Here is a 25,397-nt window from a genome sequence, read left to right as displayed (position 1 = left end):
CATTCGAATACTCAGGAACCTCATAAAAACACTAAGCTGGAAGCCATAATATATATGCAAAGAACCTATAAGGTAAGAGAAAAAGAAAAAAAAATAAATAAAAATAAAAAATAAAAAAAGCCCTGACATAACTCATGAGACAAACTGAGAGGTGGGGAAATTTCAAAGGTTCTCCCAAGCTTGTTTCCAACATGCTGGCCAGCTCCTGCATACAGCAGACACAGTCTACCCTCACAGACTGTTTCTCCAGTGAGGCTCCCTTGGCAAAAACTACTTTTTCATTTGCAAGTGATGACCGGTTGGAGCTGGCTTCCAGGTTAGTGATGGGGCACGTGGTTACTTCTCCTTGCAGCTCTGGGACCCCATGGGGTACACATTCACACAGGCTCTGTGCAGGCTATGAAAGCCATTTCCTACTGCCTTCTACATACAGGTCAAAATACTCAGAATGAATGCAATACCCATAATTCCCTTTTGAGGAAGGAGGCAGGAACAAATAGGTCACCTGTACAGCAAAAGAAATCCCTCCCAATGTGACCACAGGTAGCATGACATGCAGTAAAAATCCATCATTTTTATTAAGGATGAGTCATGTGACCTACGAGGTGGTTGGTTACAAGGGTTCTGTCCTGCATGAGTCTGCAACAAGGGACATACAAACAAAATCACTCCTCTTGGGAAATTTTAATGTGACCACTTGTGGGCAGGGTCAGAGTAAGCAGGTTCACTACTCCTGGTCATGTCTTATGAGTACATTAAGATTGCTTTCTTTTGTTCCCCCTTGTAAGAAGGATGGAAGTATCCACACTTTAGTCTTCCTTCTTCTTGAGGTTCTTGTGGTTTGTGGATTGTATCTTGGGTATTCCGAGTGGGTATTCTGGGCTAATACCCACTTATTAGTGAGTGCATACCACATGTGTTCTTTTGTGATTGAGTTACCTCACTCAGGATGATGTTCTCCAGATCCATCCATTTCCCTAAGAATTTCATAAATTTATTCTTTTTAATAGCTGAGTAGTACTCCATTGTGTAGATGTACCACATTTTCTGTATCCATTCCTCTGCTGAGGAACATCTGGGTTGTTTCCAGCTTCTGGCTATTATAAATAAGGCTGCTATGAACATAGTGGAGCATGTGCCTTCTTACATGTTGGAGCATCTTCTGGGTATATGCCCAGGAGTGGTATAGCTGGGGCCTCAGGTAGTACTATGTTCAATTTTCTGAGGAACCACCAAACTGATTTCCAGAGTGGTTGTACCAGCTTGCAATCCCACTTAGCAATGAAGGAGTGGTCCTCTTTCTCCATAACCTTGCCAGCATCTACTGTCATCTGAGTTTTTGTTTTGATATTAGCCATTCTGACCAGTGTGAGGTGGAATCTCAGGGTTGTTTTGATTTGCATTTCCCTGATGACTAAGGATGTTGAACATTTCTTCAGGTGCTTCTCAGCCATTCGCTATTCTTCAGTTGAGAATTCTTTGTTTGGCTCTGTACCCCATTTTTAATAGGATTATTTGGTTCTCTGGAGTCTAACTTCTTGAGTTCTTGAAGGAAGGACAATCCAGAGACTGCTCTACCTGGGAATCCTTCCCATATACAATTACCAAACCCAGACACTATTGTGGATACCAGCACGTGCTGGCTGATAGGAGCCTGATAGAGCTGTCTCCTGAGAGGCTCTGCCAAGTGCCGACTAATACATAAGTAGAGGCTCACAGCCATCCATTGGACTGAGCACAGGATCCCCAAAGAAAGAAGCTAGAGGAAAAACCCAAGGAGCTGAAGGGTTTGCAGCCCCTTAGGACGAACAACTAATTAGTATCCCCTAAGCTCCCAAGGACTAAACCACCAACCAAAGAGCACACATGGTGGGACTTATGGCTCCAGCTGCATATGTAGTAGAGGATGGCCTAGTTGGTCATCAATGGGAGGAGAGGCCCTTGGTTCTGTGAAGGCTCTATGCCCCAGTGTAGGGGAATGCCAGGGCCAGGAAGTGGGAGAGGGTGGATTGGGGGGAGGGAATAGGGTTTTGTTTTTGTTTTTTTCTTTTTGGAGGGGAAACCACCAGAAACAGGGATATCATTTCAAATGTAAATAAAGAAAATATATAATAAAAAAAAGATTGCTTTCTTTCATTCATACTCTCAGTGTGGACACACTGTTAACTTCAGTAAAAATGTCCCATCAACAGTATAACTAGATTGTGGATGGTGGAGTAAATTATGTTCCTTACAGCTTTAACAAGCTGGATTTTGACATAATTCTTCTGGGTGGCATGTTCTGGTGGAAGTGTGACTGCTTTAGTCTCTATGCTCCCACTTGTCAGCAGAGAAGATTGTGTTGTGTGGATATTACAACTGTGCTACTCACAGTCCTCCCATTGGTGCCCACAAAAGCTTCCCATATTTAGCCAATTCTAGGAGCAGTACCATCTTAGATCTATGCTTCTCATTACTATTCTCAAGCAGGCAAGAATGAGTTCAAGGTCAGTATGGGTTACTTAGCAAAAATCCTGAATGAAAAAAAAGGTAAAAAACAAAAGGTCTGGGTATAGAGTTCAGAAGTTGAGAACCTCACAGAAGGCCACTGGTTCAATCCCTAGTACTGAAGGAGGAAATACACAGATAGATAGATAGATAGATAGATAGATAGATAGATAGATAGATAGATAGATAGATAGATAGATAGACAGATAACAAATAAATGTAAGCAAGCTTTGAGCAATTACTTCCCAGCAATATAACTGAAAACTAGAGATGATACTACTTGCTTAAATGCCATTTACATGTCTGAAAATGTCAAGTGATCTAGGATGTATGAAATTAAATCCTTAAATCCAACGTTCATTTCAGTGCTGACTTGCACTCTGTACTGTTTTCTCAGGAGCTGTCTGCTAATATTCCTAGACTGTATGTCTGTCTGACAACAATGGAAATGTCTCAAAATTTCTTTGACTTTGCTCCAGGCAATTAGAACAGGTTCCTAAGAACAAAACGCAGCAATAGCAACAACATTATTAATTAATAATTTAAAAAAAGCAAGAACAGCAGTAGCAAACATCTGCTTTGCTACTTATGCGACTCATACCTCTGTCAAATTACAACCTGAATTATCAAGCAACTTAGGTAAAGGTCCAATATATATATAGTCCATAATCTAGAAAGGTCTAGATTGAAAGATAAAAATTCTAGCGTATTTTAATGAACAGATAATTCTGAAAATAAGTATATAAATAGGCACTTGTCAGGGAGACAGCAGAGGTAGAAGAGAGCTTTGGTAAACAGCAGTTCCCATCTTACAGCTGCTCAGGCATACCTGGATTAGCAACCTCAGCCCTCTCATCCCACATCCAAGCCATTGACAAATCAAATCCTCACCAGCTCAATGGAAACTGACCACTCTTCACTATTTCCTTTGCTATCACCATGAGCCACACTGACCTCACCCTCATGGTAGTTTCCCATTAGCCAAGGTTTCCCTTGCTGAGGTTTCAGCTACTTCTGGTCAACCAGGGTCTAGATATATTACATGGAATGGTCCAAAAGAGCTCATGAGTAATTGAGTACTCATTTATTTAATGTTTAAATTTTTCATTACAGAACAGTTTTAATTGTACTACTTCATTATTAGTTATGATTAATCTATTGGTATGCCCAGTTTATACATTAAACTATCAGAGACAAACACACATATGAAAAAGACAGCATTGTATAGAGTTCCACAAGTCTACAGTGACAGGCATCCTCATTGTTCCCAACTGTATTTATTAGACAACTGAAATTGCCTCCTAAGTGGTTTAGTTGCTTTTGTTCTTATCTGCTATAAATCTCCCACATAGAGGCCAAGAAGTTCTGTTAAAACATCAGCTTGAATCAATGCTCCAATATTTTCTCATTCATTCTAGCTTCTATTCAAGCTGGTTCCATCTCATCCTTCTTTGACCTCACCTCACATCCCATCACTCTTCTCTTATCCCACATCAATACACTGGCCTCTTTTTCCTCAAACAACCCCAGCATGTGTTCAATAAATACCCCCCTGCATTCTTCCTTCACTGAAGTCTTTGCTTAAATGGTCCCATCACAGCGAAGTCTTCTCTGGACTTCTTACTTGACAGCAGTCTTGCTGCCTTGCACTTGGGAATCTCTCCCAAGGTTAGTCTTTGCCTGTACCCATTATGATTTCATATGTCTGAACATAAACATTTACAGTTTTTAGGTTAGTTTCCATATCCTCTAGAGTACACTTCCTAATTCTAAAGATGTCTATTCTGTACAGTAATATATATCAAGCATTGAGACTGATCCCTGATATATAGTGGATATAATTTTTCAGTACATAACAAATTATCCAAATTTTGAAGCTTAAAATCCATATTACATGAGAGTTTCTATGAGTCACAAATCTGGAAATATCTCAAATTAACTCAGCTGCCTACTGGAGTGGTACAGAGAAGAAACCTGACCACACCCTTACTCACATGGTTGCTGGCATCCCTGCTCACTACTCATGGGTCTCTTCTCCAAGCTGTTCAAATATGGCAGCAACATGAGGAAGCTGCCCAGTCTGTGTGCAGGCTGACCTTACAAAAGCTCCCCCAACCCTGTCACTTCCACTCTGTTTGAAGAGCATCAGCAAGTCCAACTCACTCTCTAGAAGTAGGAATTATACAGTGGCTTGATTTCTAGTAAACAATGAGCAGAGAGTCGTCTTAGAAGGTCCCACTCAACAACCCACTGTTGGGAATTAGGAATAGAGCTAAGAGGTCTCAGAACCTTGACTACCACCCACAAAGCCTGGGATTTAACACACAGTATTGCTAAATAATCTGTTCAATAAATGAACAAATTGAGCAATAATGCATACTTGAAAAAAGGAAAGACTAAGACAAATGGAAAAGCAGTCCGACCACTCCAGGAACCTACAGGTTATAATAATGATGATGATTTTACTTTCAGCAAAATGAAAACAGTGTAAGCCAGAAAAAAAAATCAATTTCTAAAGTGTAGGGAATACCACATGAAAATTTCCTAGGAGGGTATCTCATGCTAAAGGGTCTTAGCAAGTATGTCTTCTTCCTTGGGACTGTCTGCATCTAATTAAGCTTTAATTCTGGACCAGAAAGATAGCTAAGTGAATGAGGGGACTTGCCACCAAGTCTGATTTCTACATTTGATCTGGGAACCCAGAGAATGGAGAAAGAGCCATCCAAGAACAACCAAGTTGCATTCTGATCTGTGCACATGCACCATAGCAATACACACACACACAAAATGTATGCGCACAAGACACACAGAGATGTGTGCACCCACACACAAGGTGTACACAAAGTTAGTTCTCTTGTCTAATATCAGACCTTGCATATCGGAGAATACTCAGTTGCCTTGTACAGTAATTCCTGTTTAGATTTGTTTTCCTATGTGTATCTCCTAAGCTGGTGGCTGTGTTTCTGTCCAGACACAATATGCTTATTGAACTAAAATTTCACCTTGAATTAGAGAATTTGTTCCACAAAAGCATAAACAGTCAATAAGAATGGAAAAATAATGCTTATGACTATAATACAGAAACCAGATAGAGGCCAGATTAGATCTGTAGAGCCAGCATACTTAAAAATTCTAAAATTGTCAGTTTGGGGAAGCACAATCAACAAATACCTACCTGTAATATAGGAGGCGTTTAATCAAGATCTTTCTCTTTTTTTATCTGATAGAAACCAGAAGTAGCATTCTACTTAAACATACTTTATTTGCTCCTGATGTACGCAGAGGACTCAATAAGTCATGTACTACTGCAAGGCAAGGAAGACAAGGATCACTTGCTCACTATCAGGAAAAATGGCAATGCAGAGGCCCTCCAACCAAATTTCCCGAAAGTACCTGGAATAAAACTTTCATTCAGAAGTCAGGGAATCCACCAAAACCAGAGATCAATAGGCAAAGGACCTTCTTTAAAGACTCACAAAAGACTCTACCATGTTCCATATTTGGGATCAGGGATAATAGTTAAGGTGATAGCCACAATGTTCTAGTACTAATGCCAGCTTCAGAACCTACTGGCTTTAAGGCAACTGTGTTTCTATCCTAAAAATTATGAATATCAGAAGACTTCAACGTAATGTCTATTATTCTAGCTTATCTGCCTTGAAAATAAAGGAACCTCAAACTGTAGTTTATTTGCTAAGAACGCAAGGGTTGTATTAGATATGAAAGCGCATTTCAACTGCACAATTAAGAGTTTTACAATTTTGATCTCAACTTTAATACTTGTACAAGGCTTTATTGGACCTATAAATTTTATAAAAACCTTATTTCATATAGAGATATGGGAAAGGATAATTATGGTTCCCCAAAATGTCTCTATTCTTGATCATTGGAGACAAGGCTTGGAACTGCGTAGGTCCAGAGAAGGAGACCATCCCGAGTGTGTGTAAGCACTTGAGGTTTCAAAAGAGAACCTCTCTTGGCTTTGAATAGAAAGAAGATATGTAGCAGAAGGGCCAGAGGGACAGTATTTCCTATCTCTGAAGATGGAAAAGAGGGACTCTGAGGCAGGAATAAGACAAGCCATCAGACAATAGTAGAGGCAAAGATGGATTCCCCAGGGCTCCCAGAAATCAAGGTCATTTGCTTCCTTCTTGATTTTAGCCCAGTGAAACTCCAGCCTTACAGCAGACCTGTATGGATTTGACCTAATAAATACTTCTTTAGGGGAACAAAAAAATACAATCAAAGTAATTACAATAAGGACACACATGATGCTGATTGTCTGAAAAATAAAGAAATGAATACAGGGACTCCTGGGGATGATTTTTCTATTTCAGTAGAGACCTCCCACAGTGAGGAGGTGGAGGCAGTATTTCTATGACATAGAAAAAACAAACTCGAGGCTGGTGAGATGGTTCAGTGGGTAAGAGCACTGACTGCTCTTCCAAAGGTCCTGAGTTCAAATCCCAGCAACCACATGGTGGCCCACAACCACCCATAATGAGATCTGATGCCCTCTCTGGTGCATCTGAAGACAGCTACAATGTACTGATTTATAATAATAAATAAATCTTTGGGCCAGAGCAGTCAGGGACTGAGTTAGTGGGGTTGCCTAGAATGAGCAGGGCTGATTAGAGCGAGTAGGGTTGGCCACTAGAGCAAGTAGAGGTCTTAAAAGTCAATTCCCAACAACCAGATGAAGGCTTACAACTATCTGAACAGCTACAGTGTGTACTCATATACATAAAATAAAAAAATCTTTTAAAAAAAGAAAAAACAGACTCTACAGGTAAATGTGAACTCCACATAAAGTGAGTAATGACACATCCAATGAATGAATACATTGCCTCTAACCTGTAGGCTCATCTACAGGAAATGCTGACCATCCACTGAAGACAACTAACAGCTGAGGAGATAAAAAGGCAAGAACTGGACCTCTAAGCTACCAATTTTCTTCTGATCTTGAAGAAATTCCCTAACCTCTGAGCTTGAGCTGACTTCTCAATAGAGATCATAACACTCGCATTAAAAGACTCTTGTGTCGTTTACTGGAGATAGTGTACCTGATACACAGTAAGTGGGCTGTCAATGGCAGCCACTAGTAATGTATCACACAGGACAGATGACCTCTGTAGTCTCATGTAGTGTCAGCATGACATTCCTCTGGATATGTCTCTAGAAAGCAGCTTCCTCTTTCTTCAGTTTCTTCTTTGGCCCATAAAGAAGGAACTTTCCCTTATGGGTCCAAAGAAAGTAGCTGCTGCTTAAGTCTTTCCTGTCCTGCTTCTCAGGAGAGTAGTGAAAACCTGTACGTGACAAGGGGGAAGATACAGATGTGTATACATAGTCCTGCCTTTCTGCTACGGGATTACCTGGCTGTTGCGAGAAACTATTCTACCATTAATTGTGCCTTTCGTTAGCAGTTGTGTATGGTCCAGGGCCACACTTAGTTTTCAGAACATGTCTACCATGCTTCTAACACGACCAGTTGGTTACTGGCCATTTGAAAGTAACTTGTCTGAATGGACTTATAGTGTAGGCACAGACCATATCTTTACAAACTTAGTTAAAAAGTGAATGCAAACTCCCATTAATATCTTACACAGTTCCCCTGTTGGGATGATAATATCTTTATTCTTGTTGCACTTGAAACTTCTCATGTGTCACATGGTAGATCTATTTTAAGGCCCTAACTAGGACTTGACTCTCTGGCGTCTGAGAATAGGAAGGAGGTAGGCCCTCACACCAGCATGAGTGATTGGCAAGCCAGCCTGTGTGTCCAGCAGGGTTTGGTGAAGCTCTCACTCAGGATAAGGAGGGTGGATGTGAGAAGTAAGCCACATTCTCCTCTCCAGTTTTACCAATAACAATGCTCAATTTCTAACTAAAGTATTTTCATGCATTTATGCTCTGCTCTTATGTGGTGCATATAAATACATGTGACTAAATACTTGCATAAAGACAGTAACCTAACCTTAGAAACTTGAAACTCTGTTTCATATAAACATCAAAACAAAACTGTGACAGTTATACCTGTTAAAGATGATGACTTTTAGTAATGTCCATAAACTACCAGGAGACCCAAGATTACTTCATAGCGTGGTTTGTAAACACTAAGGAATCCTAAAATTATTTCACAGAGCTTTAAAAATAAATATCATTTTTATAATGACAAAAAGGTATTGTTTACTCATTTCCAAGGAGTTGACATTTGTACTCTGAATGGAAATGCAATCATGGGTGAAGCTGTGAGGACAGGACTTAACAAAAAGTGAACTACACCAAAAGTCCTACATTTACTCTGACATTCCATGTAAGAATGTTCTAGATGTCAGAATGGAAACAATTTTGTTCAATGACAAACACTGTGTGCATGTCAATATCCCGTGTGAAGAAGTGGGCTATGTACACTTCGCTGCATGCACAGTGTGATCAGGACAGTGAGTATGTGCAATCATGTGAACTGTGAGCAGAGAGCACCTGAGCTTTCTTGCTAAAACTCTTGTTTGAAAGAGCAACTGACAAACTACAGATCTATTCAGACCCGAGCATCTGGTCGATATTTTCTTTAAACTGAAAAAGTGTGCAACTTCAACAAAAATGTACATAATATTTGTTTTCAATGATAAAGTTTAATTTTTTTTAAAGGAAACCTGCTGCTACAACTCTTAGCCTGGCAGCATCTGGGAAACAAAATATCAAAATTTCTTTAATGAAAGACTGGCACTCATACCAGTACATGTAACTTTATGACATTAAACAATGCAATATCTCAACATTTGCATGATCTATATATCCAGTGTACCAATATTTCTAAATGCCTAATGCAATTAAATGTTTTTTAGTGTCTTCACTGGAGCTAATATTTAGAACATTTCATGCCTAAATGTAGTATCAAAATATTTTCCAAAGGAGTGGCTACAGCAACATCCTCTTCCCTCCTTCCCATCTGTGTGAGACTGTCTTTTCTTTATGTACTTTGGTCAGAACATCAGTCTAAATGCAGAAGCTGAGGAGACATAGCTGCCTGGAATGGCCCTCAACAGTCTGCCTGGTCTTAGACACTAAGCTCCACCATGAAGAGGGTGGGCATCTGTGGCCCCGGCTGGGGGGTTCATGTTGATATTCTGAGTCATCCCTGCTCTTGTAAGTGACTCTCACTCACAGTACTGTAAATGACCCTTGGCCCCAACTCTTTTAACTGCCCACTCACCTACAGTTCTAGAAGGAACCCTAATAAACTCATTGGATTACAAATTAGGCTTTTGAGATAACCTTAATTGCTGCTGATGGCTTGGTTTTCTATCTGGGGTGAGTTTGCTTACGTTTCCCCAGGAACAGTGCTACCCAACCTCACTTGCTCTCTTTTTAATTGATAAAATGAACAGGGTAGGAACCACTCTAGCCACCTCAGCAATGCAGCAGATACACATTTCTATCCTGTTCCCCTTCAGCATAGCCATCACCCTAATGTCAGCAAAGATCAGCCATTCAATATGACAATGCTATTTGGTGAACATTTTCCCCAGAATGTCTAAGAATGCTGCTAATGTAAACGTTAATTAAACAACTGTCAGTACAAGTACACAAAACTGTCTCTGCCACGTTCACTGTGGATTCAGCACATGATGCAGACTTTAGGAAATTCCTGTCTGAATTTCAGCATCTGAACAATTGCTGACTGTTTTGCTAGGCACACTAGAAAACGCTTACACATTCATTCTAAAAATTTGGTTCTGAATTAAATGTGGGCATACTCCTGAAAACTGCACACTGTGTATGAATAACACATACTCACTTTACATTTTCAGCACCATGTACAAGCTGTGGGAACATCTGGTGTTTTGAAAATTTGAACAAATCCAGTTGTATTCCCACTTCCAAATGTGTCCTCTAACATGTGGGGCTTATGTCTCATAACTTATCCCCTCCCCTCTCTCTCACTACTGAATGGTTTCAAATATGCATTTTTATCTAAATGTAATACATTTCTGCTTTAATCTAACCAGGAAGTAAAAAGCTAAACATTAAAATGGAGGAACAATTTAAAGTTTTACAACAGAGTTTTAAAGGTAATTATTTTACTTTTACAATTCTCCTGGTACACTAGAAAACTCACTCTTGAGAACGTTATATGAAAAAGAAATGCTGTGCCTGATCTACACCACCTGAGCTAAAGGAGCAACCCAGTAACTGACTGAATCTTCACTGAGTCATAAAACCACACACGCGCGCGCACGCACGTGCGCGCACACACATACACACACATGCATGCACGCGCATACACGCATGCACACACACACACACACACACACACACACACCTTTCAAATGGTTCACAGATGTCTTGAAGGCTTAGGACTAAGATTGGTTTAGATTTTGAGCATACGGTATAATTTAAAGTCCTGAAGCTTAAGATACCACAGAAGCTAAAACTCCAAGTGAGGTATAGATGCAGCTCAAGTTTCCACATGAACAGAGCACAGCTGAAGGTCCAGCACTGCCTGCCTGGTCCGACCTCCACAAGCATGCTCCCACTTAGAACGCACCACAGTGCATACACAGATATTCAAAACAGCCTGCAGCTTGAGTGCACTGCATTGAAAAGGGGTCCTTCTCTCTACTTGCATAGTCTTTGCCTACTCCTTCAGTAGTTCTCAGTTCCAACTCATGAGTCTATTTTTTTTTTTTTTAACATTATACTCCTGGGTGGATTGGTCCCTTCCTATATTACACATTCGTCACCTACCTCATTTGAACGCAGCCTTGCTGTGGCCATGACCCATCACAGGCTGCTTAGGGCTGCTCTCCTTGATGTTTGGACTGGGTCCACTAATGTGTCCCTGTGAATTACTACAGGTAATAAAAGTATGATGGCCAGGAAAGGACACATGTGGCTTCCTTCAGCTAAAACTGTGGCTCCTCATTACCTCTTCTACTTTGCCTCTAGTAACAATAATGTCTTTATTATTCAAAGATTCTCTATCCTTAGTCTCCTCTAGAAGAGGCAATGTCTAATGGATTCTCACAGCTGAAAAGTGACATGCCAGAGTCTTATGAGCCCAACTGTAGGCTGTTCTTAAAAACATCTTCCTAGCCTTCTTTAAAATTATCTTTATTTCCTTCCTTAAAACAGTGATTATATTCATTTTAAGACAGTGGGTGTAAACTTAAAAATCAAGTTATCACTCAAGTTAGTGGGATTATATTAACCAAAAATGAAAAGGTTCTTGGTTACCCACAACTTAGTGTCTAGTGAGTGACTAAAATCCAGAATCTACCTGTGCTAAACTCCAAATGAATGTTTTGCAAAACTTTGCAAGTACCCTGTAATGGCAGCATAATAATTATAACAAATGATTTGGGGTAAGGTACTGCATACACTTGCTGTCTTGGAGGAATAAAGCAGCAGCAGCTGTGGCAGACAGGGGGAAAACAGTAATTGCAAAGGCAGAGGCTGAGAGCTACTCTAAGAGACACAATGCGCTGGGCCCAAGCAGCGAACATACAACCATACACTTGCCTAGCAGGATTATCTGGGCCGGGGGGCAAAAAGGAGAGTGGACATACTTTGACTTCAGGTGCCTATTGATGAGGTGTGGAGAGCAGGTCTTAGAATGAGGTCAGAGGGCTCAGATCTAAACACAGATCACTGAGAACTACAGCATGCAATCCCAGAGATATCCTACTGCCATGTTCCACTCTGTGTCACATTCATGTAAATAATCCTAAGGGCTCAACCAGAGTTGGGGAAGGTGTCAGACTGGGTTCTTAGTAAAATTATAATAAGGATGGACAACGGTCTCCCTTACTTTACACAATTTAAAATAAATGATGATGCATTTGCTAAGGCATACCAATGAGAACTATAACAGGTTAAAATATACATATAAAAACCAGAGACTGGGTATCTCTGGTTTTTATTATTTCTTTATATCTAACAGGAGAAAGTGATTTCTCAATTTAAGCGCCGCAAGAAAGCAAGCCAAGTCTTCTCATGAAGGCCTGACATTTTAGAAAAACTGGGAACTGTTTTCTAATTTAAGAAAGAAAATAAAAACAAATCTTTGGAATGCCAGCACAATTTCCTTTTTTTTTTTTTCTTTTCAAAGTACTCTCATCTAACTTGAACGACTTCTTTAGTTACCTTGGACACAGCTTTTGGAGAAAATGTGATTGCATCCATAACAGTAATGAGGTCATCCGGACAGAGTCGATCGAAGTACTTCAGGCAGACATCGTAGGCATGAAGCCACTCTGCAGAAGACTCTGGAGCCTGCTTGATGAGGTAGGGATCTCCAGTCCAGAACAATTTCTGCAACCAGACAGTGTACAGAGAGCTGGGTGAAAGCATCTGCCCATCCTTCTCAGGGATTCTGGGAGCAAGTTTGGAGATAGATAAGATATTCTGACTCGTGAGCACAGGCTCCAGGGCTTCCAACACATCCTCGCTTTTATCAGTCAGCTTCTTATAATTGAGACCTATTGGGAGGGAAAGAAAGGAAGAAAGTGACTGACTGTAATGGGAACACACACAGGAACCTCAAATCTACACAAGCCTGGTGAGTGGCTAGAGGAAAAGACAGCAATTTACACCGACCTTTAGGCTTTAGGTTTTCATGAGAAGACCAGAAACTGAGGTCTAGCCCCAGGCAGGACCCAAGCTGTGCAATCCCACATCATTCAACTCACGAAGGACTCCCAGTGTCCTTCTCCACACCCTCCCAAGTCACTGTCTTCCTTCCTGCCTCTGCAGCTCATGCCCTGCTGCACGTACACTGTCTTATATCAGTAAAGTCGCCAAACTGCTCACTTGTCACAGGTATTGCAGGCAGCTATCAGAACATCTTATGACCTTTAGGGCACTCTTACAGTTGCCATAAAAAGATGACCATAGACCAAAGTGCCACATAAAGTCTGAGGCACCACAAAGAGACTTAAGGATTATTAACATATTTAATCTCCTAGTATAACACAAGAATACCACTTTTAAACATTCTAAAAAAATCATCAAGATGTAAAGGGTCTTTTACATTTCCCATGAATATTATATATCATAAGTACAAAGTGTATATTTAAGATTTTATTTATTTTATGTGTACGTGTGAGTGCCTGCATCTGTGTCTGTGCACTTCCCATGTAGGAAGTCAGGAGTGGGTGTCAGATCTCCTGGAAATAGCGTTCTAGGGAATTGTGAGCTGCCATATTAGGATGCTGGGAACCAACCTAGGACCTCAGCAAGAGCAGCAAGTGCTCTTAACTGCTGAGCTGACCCTCCAGCCCCACAAGCCCCATAAGTATTTTAAATAAATGCTTCTACTGAAGGTAAAGTTTGCCAAACCACCTAAGAAAAGCAGCCCAATCATATCACATTGTTAAATACAGAAGATGACAAAAGAGGGCTTTCTGCAGCAGATCTACCTGAAGTCAAAGGGGAAATTCAGAAGATTTCTGTTATTTCCTAATGCTGAATTCTCCCACTACAAGTAAAGAAGCTGGGAAATACTAACTAAAGTCAATCACCTTCAGAAATCTGTGGTCTTAATAAGTCAATGACAATATATGAGCACAGCTAGCTGTATGTAGAAAATTAGTCCCGGGATTTCATTTGGAAGAAAGGTAGGCCAGCAAGAACATGGCGCCCTACCTGATGCAACGACTTTAAATTTCTTCAGCAGGCGGATGTGGATTTCTGGTTTAATAGCAGTTGTTTCAAAGTCGGCACAGCCACAGCTTTCCAGGAGAGTGAAATAATACAGCAGCCTTTCATGGTCAAGACCCTCGATGGTGGGGTAGATATACTTGACCATGTGTTTATGAAAGGACTCAGGGTCTGTCTTCAGAGTGTCAAAGAGATGAAGGGCTTGGGCTCGCTTTTCAATTTCTCCTGTGGGCAAACTGAAATCAAAAATCAAACAGTCTATGTTACAATATTGTTCTTTAAATAAGCATTATCTTTAAGACCTGGCAGAAAAGCTTATTTATTATTATATGTGTCTGTGTGTGTCTGTGTGTGTCTGTGTGTGTCTGTGTCTGTCTGTGTCTGTCTGTGTGTCTGTGTCTGTCTGTGTGTGTGTACACACATGCACACGCATGCGCAAGCGATGTGGAGGGTCCCACATAATAAGCATGACACCATGAGCAGGTGGGGGTCAGGGGACAGTTTTGGGGAGTTAGTTCTTTCCTTCAGCATGCGTCCTGGGATACAATTCAGGCCTTCAGGGTTGTGAAGAGTGCTTGTTCCCACTGAGCTATCTTGCTGGCCCAGAGAGGACACTTCTAATGAGTCTTTTCTAAGTAGCCACAAGACTTAAGCAGTGCATATACAGAAAAACAAACAAGAAGCAGGATGCTCTCCTACTATGTGGCTGTCACACATCACCAGAGGAAGAACCACAGTAGGCCCACGAAAGGCATTCCTGTAGTTCCAGAACCACCATCTCTTGACAGTGAGGCCATAAAACATCAGGAGTTTATTCTAAATCATTTGTGATCTCCACACACGTGTAGGAACACACATACAATACACAAGTAAATTAAAGTGCAAATTTAAAAGAAAGAAAGAAACTGAAGGGGAAGAATAAAACACCACCATCTAGGCATATCTTATATCTAAGAGTGTTGAATTCATATTCAGTAAACATCAAGTTTATACCAGATTCAAGTAGGATTAATACAGGAAGGAAATAATCATGTTTTCAATACTATCTATAGGACTGCTTATTGAATAAAAGATACATCCTAATATTTAATTTCATACTAAAAATTTAAGTATCCTTTCATACTAACTCAAATTCTAATATAAACTCTAAAGGGAATTATTTAAGGCTAATATGCTAAGAAAAAAAAGTTCATGGTATTTTATCTTCCTGATCAGCTTCTCTGAATTTTATTTATCTGGAGAGAGAAGACAGCATTATTTGATCTTTTGTTTTTCCCTACACAGAAGCCTCAGGTCTTGTAGAATCCCAGGGACATAAACAGGGCGAGACACCATTCTGCAATGGTGAGGTCCTTTAGGCAGCCCACTATACCAACAGAAATGCTGTTTCTAGAACTCCCAAAAATACTTCGGGGAAACTGAATAGTCATGTAGGAAAGTGAAAGAAAACTTCTCATGTTTCTTCATAAGGTAAAAAGTGAGTCAGATCCCACCTTCCACCAGTCAGAATGGCTAAGATCAAAAACTCAGGTGACAGCACATGCTAGAGAGGATGTGGAGAAAGAGGAACACTCCTCCATTGCTGATAGAATTGCAAGCTGGTACGACTACTCTGGAAATCAATCTGGCAGTTTCTCAGAAAGCTAGAAATAGTTATACCTGAAGGCCTAGCTATATTGCTCCTGGGCATATACCCAAAAGATGCTCCACCATACCAAAAGGACAGGTGCTTTGCTATGTTCACAGGAGCCTTATTAGTACTAGGCAGAAACTGGAAGCAACCCAGATATCTCTCAACTGAAAAATGGATTCAGAAAATGTGGTTCATTTACACAATAGAATACTATTCAAGTATTTTTTTTAAAAAAGGACATCATGAATTTTTCAGGCAAATTGGTGGAACTAGAAAATATCATCTTGAGAGAAGTAACCAGACCCAAAAGGACATGCATGGTCTGTACTCACTGACAAGTAGATTTTAGCCATAAAGTACAGAATACCCATGACATACATATCCAAAGAAGTTAAACAAGAAGGAAGGCCCAAATGAGGATGCTTCAGTCCCACTTAGAAGGGGGAGCAAAATAGTCATGTGACAGAAAGGAAGGCAGGAACCTGGGTGGGAGAGGGGAGAGAGGGAAGGAAATTAGAGGTGGGGGAAGGGAAATCAGGTATGGGGAGAGACAGGAGAGAGGCCCAGAGAGCCAAGAGAATAAATGGAAATGTGTAGCTGGTGGGGGTCGGAGGTGGGTGGGACCTCTGGGAAGTCTGAGAGACCTGCCATGAGAGAGGCTCCCAGGACTCAGTGCAGGTGACCTTAGCCAAAATGCCCAGAATGTGGGGATATGGAACCTGAAGAGATCACCTACTATAGCCAGGAAGGACCATCAGTGGAGGGATGAGGACACAAATCCATCTAGAAAACTTTCTACCCAAAATTGCTCCTGTCTAAAAGAAATACAGTAACAAAAATTGAGCAGAGACTGAAGGAATGGCCAACTACAAAATGGTCCAGCTTGGGATCCATCCCATGTGCAGGCACCAGTCGCTAACACTATTGCTGATGCTATATGATACGCTTACAGACTGGAGCCTAGCACGGCTTATTAGAGGCTTTACCAGTGGCTGACTAAGACAGATGTTGACACTTACAGCCAACCATTGCACTGAGTTTGGGGACCCAAATGGAAGAGTTAGGGGAAGGACTGAAGCTCTTTCAGTGAGTTGACGGGGATGGCAACCCCATAGGAAGACCAACAATGTCAACTCACCTAGACCCCGTAGAGCTCCCAGGGTCAGGGGGACATCTGATGGGAGCACCCTCTTAGAGGCAAAGGTAAGGGGGAGATAGGAGAAACAACTCTGCAAGGAGGACCAGATAGAGGCAAATTTTTGTGTAAATAAACAAAATAATTAATTAATTTAAAAGGGGGTGAGGTCTGAGAACAATGCAGTGAGGAAGAAAACAGTAAATAGTGTGACCCCACTCAGATGATCTGCACTAACAGCTGTGCACACTGAGGACTACAGAGGACAGGAAGGAAGAACTTGGTACTCATAATGTTGGTTCCTATTTGAGTGGCTTAGAGCTGGGCAATTATCAAGATGTAGATGAGAAACAGCTACCATGACTTGTCTAGACTCAGACGGTGTCTGCTCGCTATCTCACAGAGCAACTGTGCTGTCAAGAAGACCAGGACCCACAGCAACAGTTGTCCCACAAACAGTGGTCCATCTTAAACAGTTCCTCCTCACAGCAGTATCCTAAGAGTCCTCCTGTTACATCGCACCCCTAACACTCCAATAAACAGTGCTCAGGGCAAAGCCATCCACAGAATGGACATTGGCTCCATAACAGTTTACTTAGCTTCTGTTTGACTTCATTCTGGATCCAGTCCTTCTCAACATGACTTTTCACCCACTCAAATTCTAGACTGACAATTCAGTTTCTCTCATGTACAATTTCAGCTAATTATCTTGTCAAGACAGATCCTGAAATACCTTTACTGACACACGATAAAGACCCAAGCACCACTCTCCAGTAAATTACAATGTGCTAAGATCTTCGAAGATGCCAGTAATCAATAGCCTATTTTAATAGCTTTCATTGAAAACAAACTTATCCTCTTTGGAACAAGAAATTAAATCTTTGCTTAGAAAACAATTCTAAAGAATCTCACTCAAGGAAGCCAGCAAAAATACTATGAAGCCTTTGTAGACATTTCTCATCTAACTAATAATTACCTTGAAAATGGTTTCAGTGCTTCTTTCCTGGACTGAGGTGTGTCTGTGAAGCAACTCATACTCCATGTGTTGCCTATTTAACTTTCAAGGGCTAACTATTGGAAGGCATTGGTTGTACTTAATGTTTAAGGAATAAATTATTATAACTAACCCTATGATTACAGTGTATAATGCCTGCAAGTTGTCAATAACCTGAAGATGACTCAAAACAGCATGTACTAAAGGCACTTTTATTTGTATAAGAAAAGCAATTTATCTAAATACATTTTCCTCTATTCAGTCTAAGCCTGAGTGATAACACAATTCCATTAGCTGACTGAAGGATACAAACAGGAGAAGAGGAGGGCAGAATGAGAATGGTGGAGACAAGGAAGGCTGTTGGAGAGGCTAGCAGGAGCACACAGAGGAGAAAGGGAAAGGAACATGACTTACAGGCAACCCAGCAGCACTTCGGCTCTGACAACTACTCTCTGAAGACGGTCTTGTTTCTGTTTCCTGAAAGAAGCCACTAGTCTAACTGGAAAGAGGTAGGAGCTGGTCTCAAGAAAAATCTTCCAGAAGTAAACTAATGTGTCCATCAGAGAATTGTGTTGGGCACAGTTGAGACACAGTGTCTCTGCATTTTCCACAGAGACTAATCTCCAAAGCATGAAGAGTCATGAATCCCAGTGAGTGACTCCAATGGATGAGTGGCTTCTGCACTGGCCACTGTAAAATGACACGTACATCCTCTGAATGACAGCCACATCTGGGAAGGGGGTCAAAACTAAGTTATCTTCCACAAGAGTGCCTCAGGGAAGACACAGCTAAGTTGACTAATTTTTTTATATTATCTAAGTAGACAGTTGGTGAAAGAATTGATGGTGAGTATCTTGAGAGTCTATTTTTTGTAGCAATAATACTCAGTAGGTTCATTCATAAGGTATTTTATTATGTAACTACAATGTCAATCATGAAGCCCATGTGCAAGTTTTATCTCCTTCCCAAGGACAACCGTGTCTCTTAAGTTTTTGATAGAGAAAGGTCAATTTTGACAGGTTCATTCAACTACATACTATTTGCATCTTTAACAATATTGCCAGCAATACCATAGCACAGATACAGTAACAGGCATTATCTATTAAACAGGCATCATGTACTTTATCATCATTACCCTCATCAATAACTGATAACCATACTGACTTGAAGAGTAATTGGTCAGATGTACTGCAGAGGTCATGAGATGAATTTGGTAAATGTAGAGTAAAAACCAACAGTAACAGGCACTTTAAAAACACTGTCTATAAAACAGATAGTCTGTATAAATCTCTAATTTCATGGCATTTAAAAATTGCATGAATAATTTTCCAGGAAAAAAAACATAGCAACGGCCACGATAGTAAACAGGTCGCTTGGGCCTCACAGTTCCATCTCTAAGTCTCACAACCCTGAAGGTTGTAGGCGTACCACAGCAGAACTAAGGGGTTGAAAGAAGCAAAGTCCACTGGCAGAGGGGGAAGGGTGTGAGTCTATGGACTTGTAACAGGCAAAATAGCAAAATCAATGTTTTCTTTAAAACTAGTAAGAAGAAGAAAAAGAAAGAAAGAAGAGAGCTGAAAGGAGGAAGGAGGCTGAAGTGTGGATGCTCAGAGGGTCAGCCAACAGAAGCAAGTGTCACACATTAGGGGGTGGTTGCGTACCATACAGAGCAGGTTTCCTTCTTACCACTTAATCACTTATGTTGTAACTCTTTGCTTATAGTTGTCAAGAACAAGCTCCAGAAAAGAGGGTCATCTAGTTCAAGAACACACAGATATCATTACACGCAGAACTGGTCCAGCTACCTGGACTTGAGGGACGACACCTGCTGCCTAATGCTGCCCTACTTGAACCTGTCTATCAAGATGGAGCTGCAGGTCAAAATCATCCAGAGGAAGGAAAAGGACAAGAAATGGACTTCATGGGTGGACCAGGGATACTATTTTAAGGAATACTAAGACAATAAATACCCTGAAGAGAACATTTCTGTTATTCTAGTGGTCAACTTCTCAATGGCACTGGCTTTACTAATAAAATGTTGGGCAACTTTGACAGTATTTACAAGGTTTATTTCTAATAACCAGTTAGTGTGTTTGATTAAGTAGTCAGGCAAAGTGCTGACTTCTAAGCAAGAAACAAAGTCCCAAACAGCACTTGGTAAATCAATATTAAGTGCCTTACCACTCACAAGTAACGATGCCAGGAGGTAACAATTTCCTGCTTTGTAATTGCTATGCATCTGCATAATCACACTGCTCTCAGGTATAATGATATACCAGGAACAGCCTTGCATGCTCCTCAATGGCCTGATAATTTGTAATATATTCAGAGGCCAAAGACTCATCCTGTTTGCACAGACAACATCCCTTATGTATCATTCAATGAAATAGAAGACACTTACCAAAAATGCTATGGTATATTTTTAAACACCAGACAAATCACAGAAAATATTTACTTGAACATATTACTGTGCCTGAGAATTGGCGAATTCAGGACAATATTTACTATTCATAACAACACCATCATGGAGCAGTCTGATGAAGCTTAAATGAAGATGTTAACATTTCAATAGTTAAGAAAAATTAAACACACTCAGTCATAAGGACCTTTAGGCCCTTAACCAAGATTTAACCCCTCAGCTCTCCCTCCCCTTCTTGGTACACTGTAGACATGGCTTCCTGACGACAAGAACATGTTTTCATGCCTCGTTCCTCTTCTCTTGTACATTTTGCTAGACACTTATTCTCTACAAAGACCCTCACTGTCTGTCTGTCTTAGTTAACATCCCTATTGCTGCCATGAAACACTATGACCGAAAGCAACTTGGGGAGGAAAGGGGCTGTTTCACTCACAGTTCCACATAACAGTTCATTATCAAACACACTGAGGGCAGAAACTCAAACAGGGCTGGCACATGGAGGCAGAGCTGATGCAGAGGCCATGGAGGGGTGCTGCTTGCTGGCCTGCTCCTGTGGTTTGTGTGCTCAGCCTGCTTTCTTATAGAACTCAGGACCACCAGCCCAAGGGTAGCACCACCCACAGTGGGCGGGTCTTCCAGCATTGATCACTAATGAAGAAAATGCCCTAGAGCCAGATTCTATGGAGGCATTTTTCTGAGTTGCAGTTCCCTCCTTTCAGATAATTCCAGCTTGTGTCGAGCTCCGGCAGCCACCTCACCCTGTCCTCTTCAGCTACAAGTCACTTCTCCATCCTGCTAGACCTTCTTAGAGTCCCCTGATTCACTCAGGGGTGCTGCCCTGCAACTGGTGGGCCCACAGATCCTCTTCCCCTTACTGCTGTGTCTCCATCATCCTTACTCACCAGTGTGCTAAATACACACAGAAGCTATTTTGTTTTCAAGCATTTCTGAAACTTACTCTTCCATATTCTGTACTGTCAAATGTTTACTCCAAGCTGGGGTCACCTGTCTTCCATGCTATTCCTGTAACAGCTCCTTACTGGGCTGGATTCCATGCTATCTCTCTGCCACACATTAACCGAAGAGTTCTTACCAAAGCCAAAATCCGGTCATTTTTTTTTCCACCTTTTATTTCACTCAAATGCTTAACTAAACTAGCCTCTGGTTCTTAGGGAGTTACCAACAGCACTCTCTAGAGCCCAAAAACCACTGCATTTAGGACAGCATTTATCATTTATGATAGCATCATCACAGTATAATTTGATAAATGTAGATGTTAACATTTCAGTAATTAATAAAGATTTAAGATGCCGTATCATAAGCACAGCATGGTCTAGTTCCTACTTCTTACCCACATGCAATCCCCACTTCTGGCCTCATTGACACTGCTTCTTTGCCAGGCCCTCAGACTCATCATGCTCCTAGTCAAAGGACCTCTATGCTTGCTAAAGCATCTGCCACAAAATGGCTCCCTTCCCTTTCCAGTACAGTTAAACCTAACTTAATATTGAGACCTCAGCTTGTAAAAGTCCACATTGAATTGCCCTATTGAAATACTCAGAGAAGAAGGTATCATAATATAAAGTTTACTCAGATCACAGACCTAGACGCTAAAGACATTCTTCATGGTTGAGTCTCTAAGTCTACAACTATTGCAGGGTGAAGGAAAAGCAAGATGTACTGTCTACAGTCTTGTCTCTTCTAATACAGCCTCCAAACCAAATGGAAAAACTCTACTCTGACTACCTTATCCAGTCCCATTGACTCCCAGTGCTGATCTAAACACTATAGCAGGGTTACACTATTACCCTTTATTGTCTTCCAGTGGGATTAAACCTTAATAAGTAAACACTTGGGAGCTACTCAAACCACCCTCAAAGCACAGCACAGCTCAAAGGGTGTTGGGAAAGCCTTCGCTAACCATTCTACCTTCCTTACTGGGCTTTCTTACATACAGCATAAAAGCTTTATTTTCATACTACCCTAAGCCATTATTCAATTGTCATCTAATGCCAACTGCAGACTCTAAGCTCCAAGGTACCAGGATATCCACCCATATTCTCCACTACTAAAACATCACTGCCAACAGCTTCTCAATAAATATATGAATGCATTGTAAAGTGTCTAACTCAGAGCTCAGAAGGAAAATAAAACTGATGAGCTATTGGAAAAGGAAAGCCTGTGCCAAGACAGCCTGGGCTACAGCTAAGAGGAACACTGGCGTTGCATGGCTTTCAGACTGTTCTAAGCCGGGTGGTGGTGGCACACGCCGTTAATCCCAGCACTTGGGTGGCAGAGGCAGGCGGATTTCTGAGTTCCAGGCCAGCCTGGTCTACAGAGTAAGTTCCAGGATAGCCAGGGCTACACAGAGAAACCCCGTCTGGGGGGACTGGGGCGGGGGGCAGAAAGACTGTTCTAAACTAGAGCCTAAAGAGTCAGGCATGGACATCATATGCATGTCAACTGTACTTACCCACTATCACTGAAGAGGAACTCCAAATGGGTCATGAAGACTTCCCACTGTGAGATGCTGTACCGCTGTGCCAGGGAAAGAGCGATACTGTAGACATTTTCCTCAAGGGTTCTTCAGGAGGGTTCACCAAGCACAGAGAAAGGAAAGAAATGAAACAAATGACCCGAATCAGCAAAGGAAATTCTCTTTCAGACACAGAGCTATGTCAGGGACGGCAGCACAGTCCTCCCTAGGTCGGCTCTTGAAAAGACACTGGAAGGACTGCCCGGCTCCCGTTCATTCACAGTGCTGCAAGGCAGCTTACAGGGACTTGTCGGCCAGAGGCTCCCTGTCAAGGGTAATTCTGACCCTATGAGCCACCTGACCAACTGAAGAAATATTCTAATTGTCATGAATAGGGTGGGATTTGTGGTCAATAGCCAGGTATAATATTGAATATCCTATAAAGCATAGGCTGGCCTTCACCAAGAGAGAATTACATAGTCAAGTAGCAATAATGCTGAAGAAAGAAAATAGTAAGAATTCTGATTTAGATTCTATAGCCCCCAGGTGATATTTGAAAAGCATGGAAGTAAGCCATAAAAAAATTGTTTTCTGAATTATCAGGTATTGTGTTATTTCAGTCATAAAAGTAAGAAAGATGTTTCTGGAGCACACAGCCTAATAGGAAATGAGACATAAAATAGTAATTAAATACAGCAGGGGTAGGGCTTTTTTTAAATTCCAAAATATTATAAGAATTGGGATTAAGAATAATCAATTTGAACTGATGGACGAAGAACAAATGAACATTAACTAAGAACAAATGTCAGCAAGCCAGTCTGACAGGCTTCTGATAAATGGAGCAAGCAGATCATACTCAGGAAAAGTGCACGGTCCTCAAGGCCTGTAACTTTCTTGGTGGCCAACAAAGATCTGGAGGGAGGTTTAAGACAGGAAATCACATCCTGGGGTATGTGTAGGGAGGCAGGGTTCACAAACAATACCATGAAAATAGTTCAGAGAAGTAACATTGAGGTTACTACAGGAATCCTACTTTCTTTCCAAAGGCAGAGAAGTAGGAAGTGGAACTACCCTTAGCTAGAAGGGTCTTGGTGCAACCACAGCAGCAGCAATGAAACTGGCTACTGTGAGGATGGCCAGCTAAATCTCTAGCTAAATGAGCCACAGCATGTATGTGTTTCTTTAGCCAGGGGTTTACAAAAGTTTTCTGAAGGGCCTTGGTAAGGGCCCTTCTGCTTTGCACCGGATGCTGTCTGTCCCCATCTTCTTTTGCATTCTTTTGCGATTCTTTTTTGTTTTTCTATAAACCTTTAAAAGTAGGAGGCTATTCCAGAAAGTGAAGAAGTACAGAAGAAAATAAAGTGCTGCAGAAGTGTGGTAACCCACGCAGTATGTTACTGTTGGGGGACATTTTCCTAATTAAGCATGGACCCTATCTGATGAAATGAGAGACCGCTAGGAAACATCACCAATGAACCCACTCTGTTATGGGAACTTAGCAGAAGTACATGCTAGATATGGATTGTTGTGTGTGTGTGTGTGTGTGTGTGTGTGTGTGTGTGTGTGTGTGTGTATGTGTGTGTGTGTGTGTGTGTGTGTGTGTGTGTGTGTGTATGTGTATGTGTGTGTGTGTGTGTGTGTAGATAAACATTTGTGTGAGGAGTTAAGAATATAGTCATACATGGTATACATGTAGAGGTCTGGGGACAATCTCAGAGATCAATTTCCAGGTACTTTCCATCTTATAAGTCAAGATCTCACACTGGCCTGCATTTTTGTCACATAGCTAACAGTAGCTGTCCATAAGCTTCCAGGGATCTGTCTGTCTCAACCTTTTTACCATGTCTGTCCTTTTCTACATCGTCTAGCGAATCCAATGCAGGCCCTCTAGCATACAAGGCAAGCACTTACCAACTAAGCTATCACTTCAGCCCTACATTAGCATCTTTATCACTTCACAAAGATGAGTAGAAGAAAAGAATTATTTTATACCCTCTTCAAAGCTACACTGCCTGACTCTACGAATGTTTTCACAAAGACATTCATTCAATATAAGACACATGCAACAGACTTATGAAATCCAACAAGTAAGAAGAAGAATGGTCACCCTATGCATAAGTGGAAATAAGAGTGGCAAAAATCAGGAGAAACTTCTTTTCAATATTGCCTTATATATTAGAATAGCCACCAAATTAGAAATAGCAAAGCTCAAACCCCCATGGAAACTGTGAGGTATTTTAAACAAGCCATCCAAAGACTGTGGTGTTTTTTTCTAAACAACCGAATATAGAAGACTCTATTATATATTTATCAAAAGCATATATTTGTCCTTGAGGACATACTTCACATAGCATATGCCAGCTGCATACTTAGCGAAAAACTCTAGCAAAATGTAACTAATAAAATAAGGCACTCCATAGCTCACAGCACTGTAATCTGCATAAGAACCCTCTCATAAGAAACCATCAACATGGCAGGGAGGATTACAAATGCCCAAAGGAAAAGTACACTGTATCTAGACTAGGAAACCCAGATTCAAGTCTTCCTGGCCGTGAGGCCTGGAACAACTCCCTAAAACCTAGTTTCTCAGAT

At 41.1% G+C, this 25,397-nt stretch overlaps 1 protein-coding gene across 5 annotated transcripts in view; it reads right to left on the bottom strand.

Annotated features, from left to right (window-relative positions):
- Positions 1 to 25,397, bottom strand: part of Nbas (NBAS subunit of NRZ tethering complex) — a 386,817-nt gene that overhangs the window by 162,472 nt on the left and 198,948 nt on the right. For all 5 annotated transcript variants that reach the window (XR_004114347.1, XM_031356464.1, XM_031356465.1 and 2 more), the window contains exons 42-44: positions 22,803 to 22,913; positions 14,134 to 14,384; positions 12,634 to 12,968 (exon numbers count right to left, since the gene is read on the bottom strand). Coding sequence is in view for 4 of the 5 variants with exons in the window: in XM_031356464.1 (XP_031212324.1) it covers positions 12,634 to 12,968; positions 14,134 to 14,384; positions 22,803 to 22,913 (697 nt within the window). In the remaining variant the exon portion in view is untranslated. The remainder of the gene's footprint in view (positions 1 to 12,633; positions 12,969 to 14,133; positions 14,385 to 22,802; positions 22,914 to 25,397) is intronic.

This window comes from Mastomys coucha, unplaced genomic scaffold (assembly GCF_008632895.1).
Source record: "Mastomys coucha isolate ucsf_1 unplaced genomic scaffold, UCSF_Mcou_1 pScaffold6, whole genome shotgun sequence".
Lineage (NCBI taxonomy): Eukaryota > Metazoa > Chordata > Mammalia > Rodentia > Muridae > Mastomys > Mastomys coucha.
Note: the sequence above shows the minus strand (reverse complement) of the source record. Positions and strands in the feature narration are given on the sequence as shown.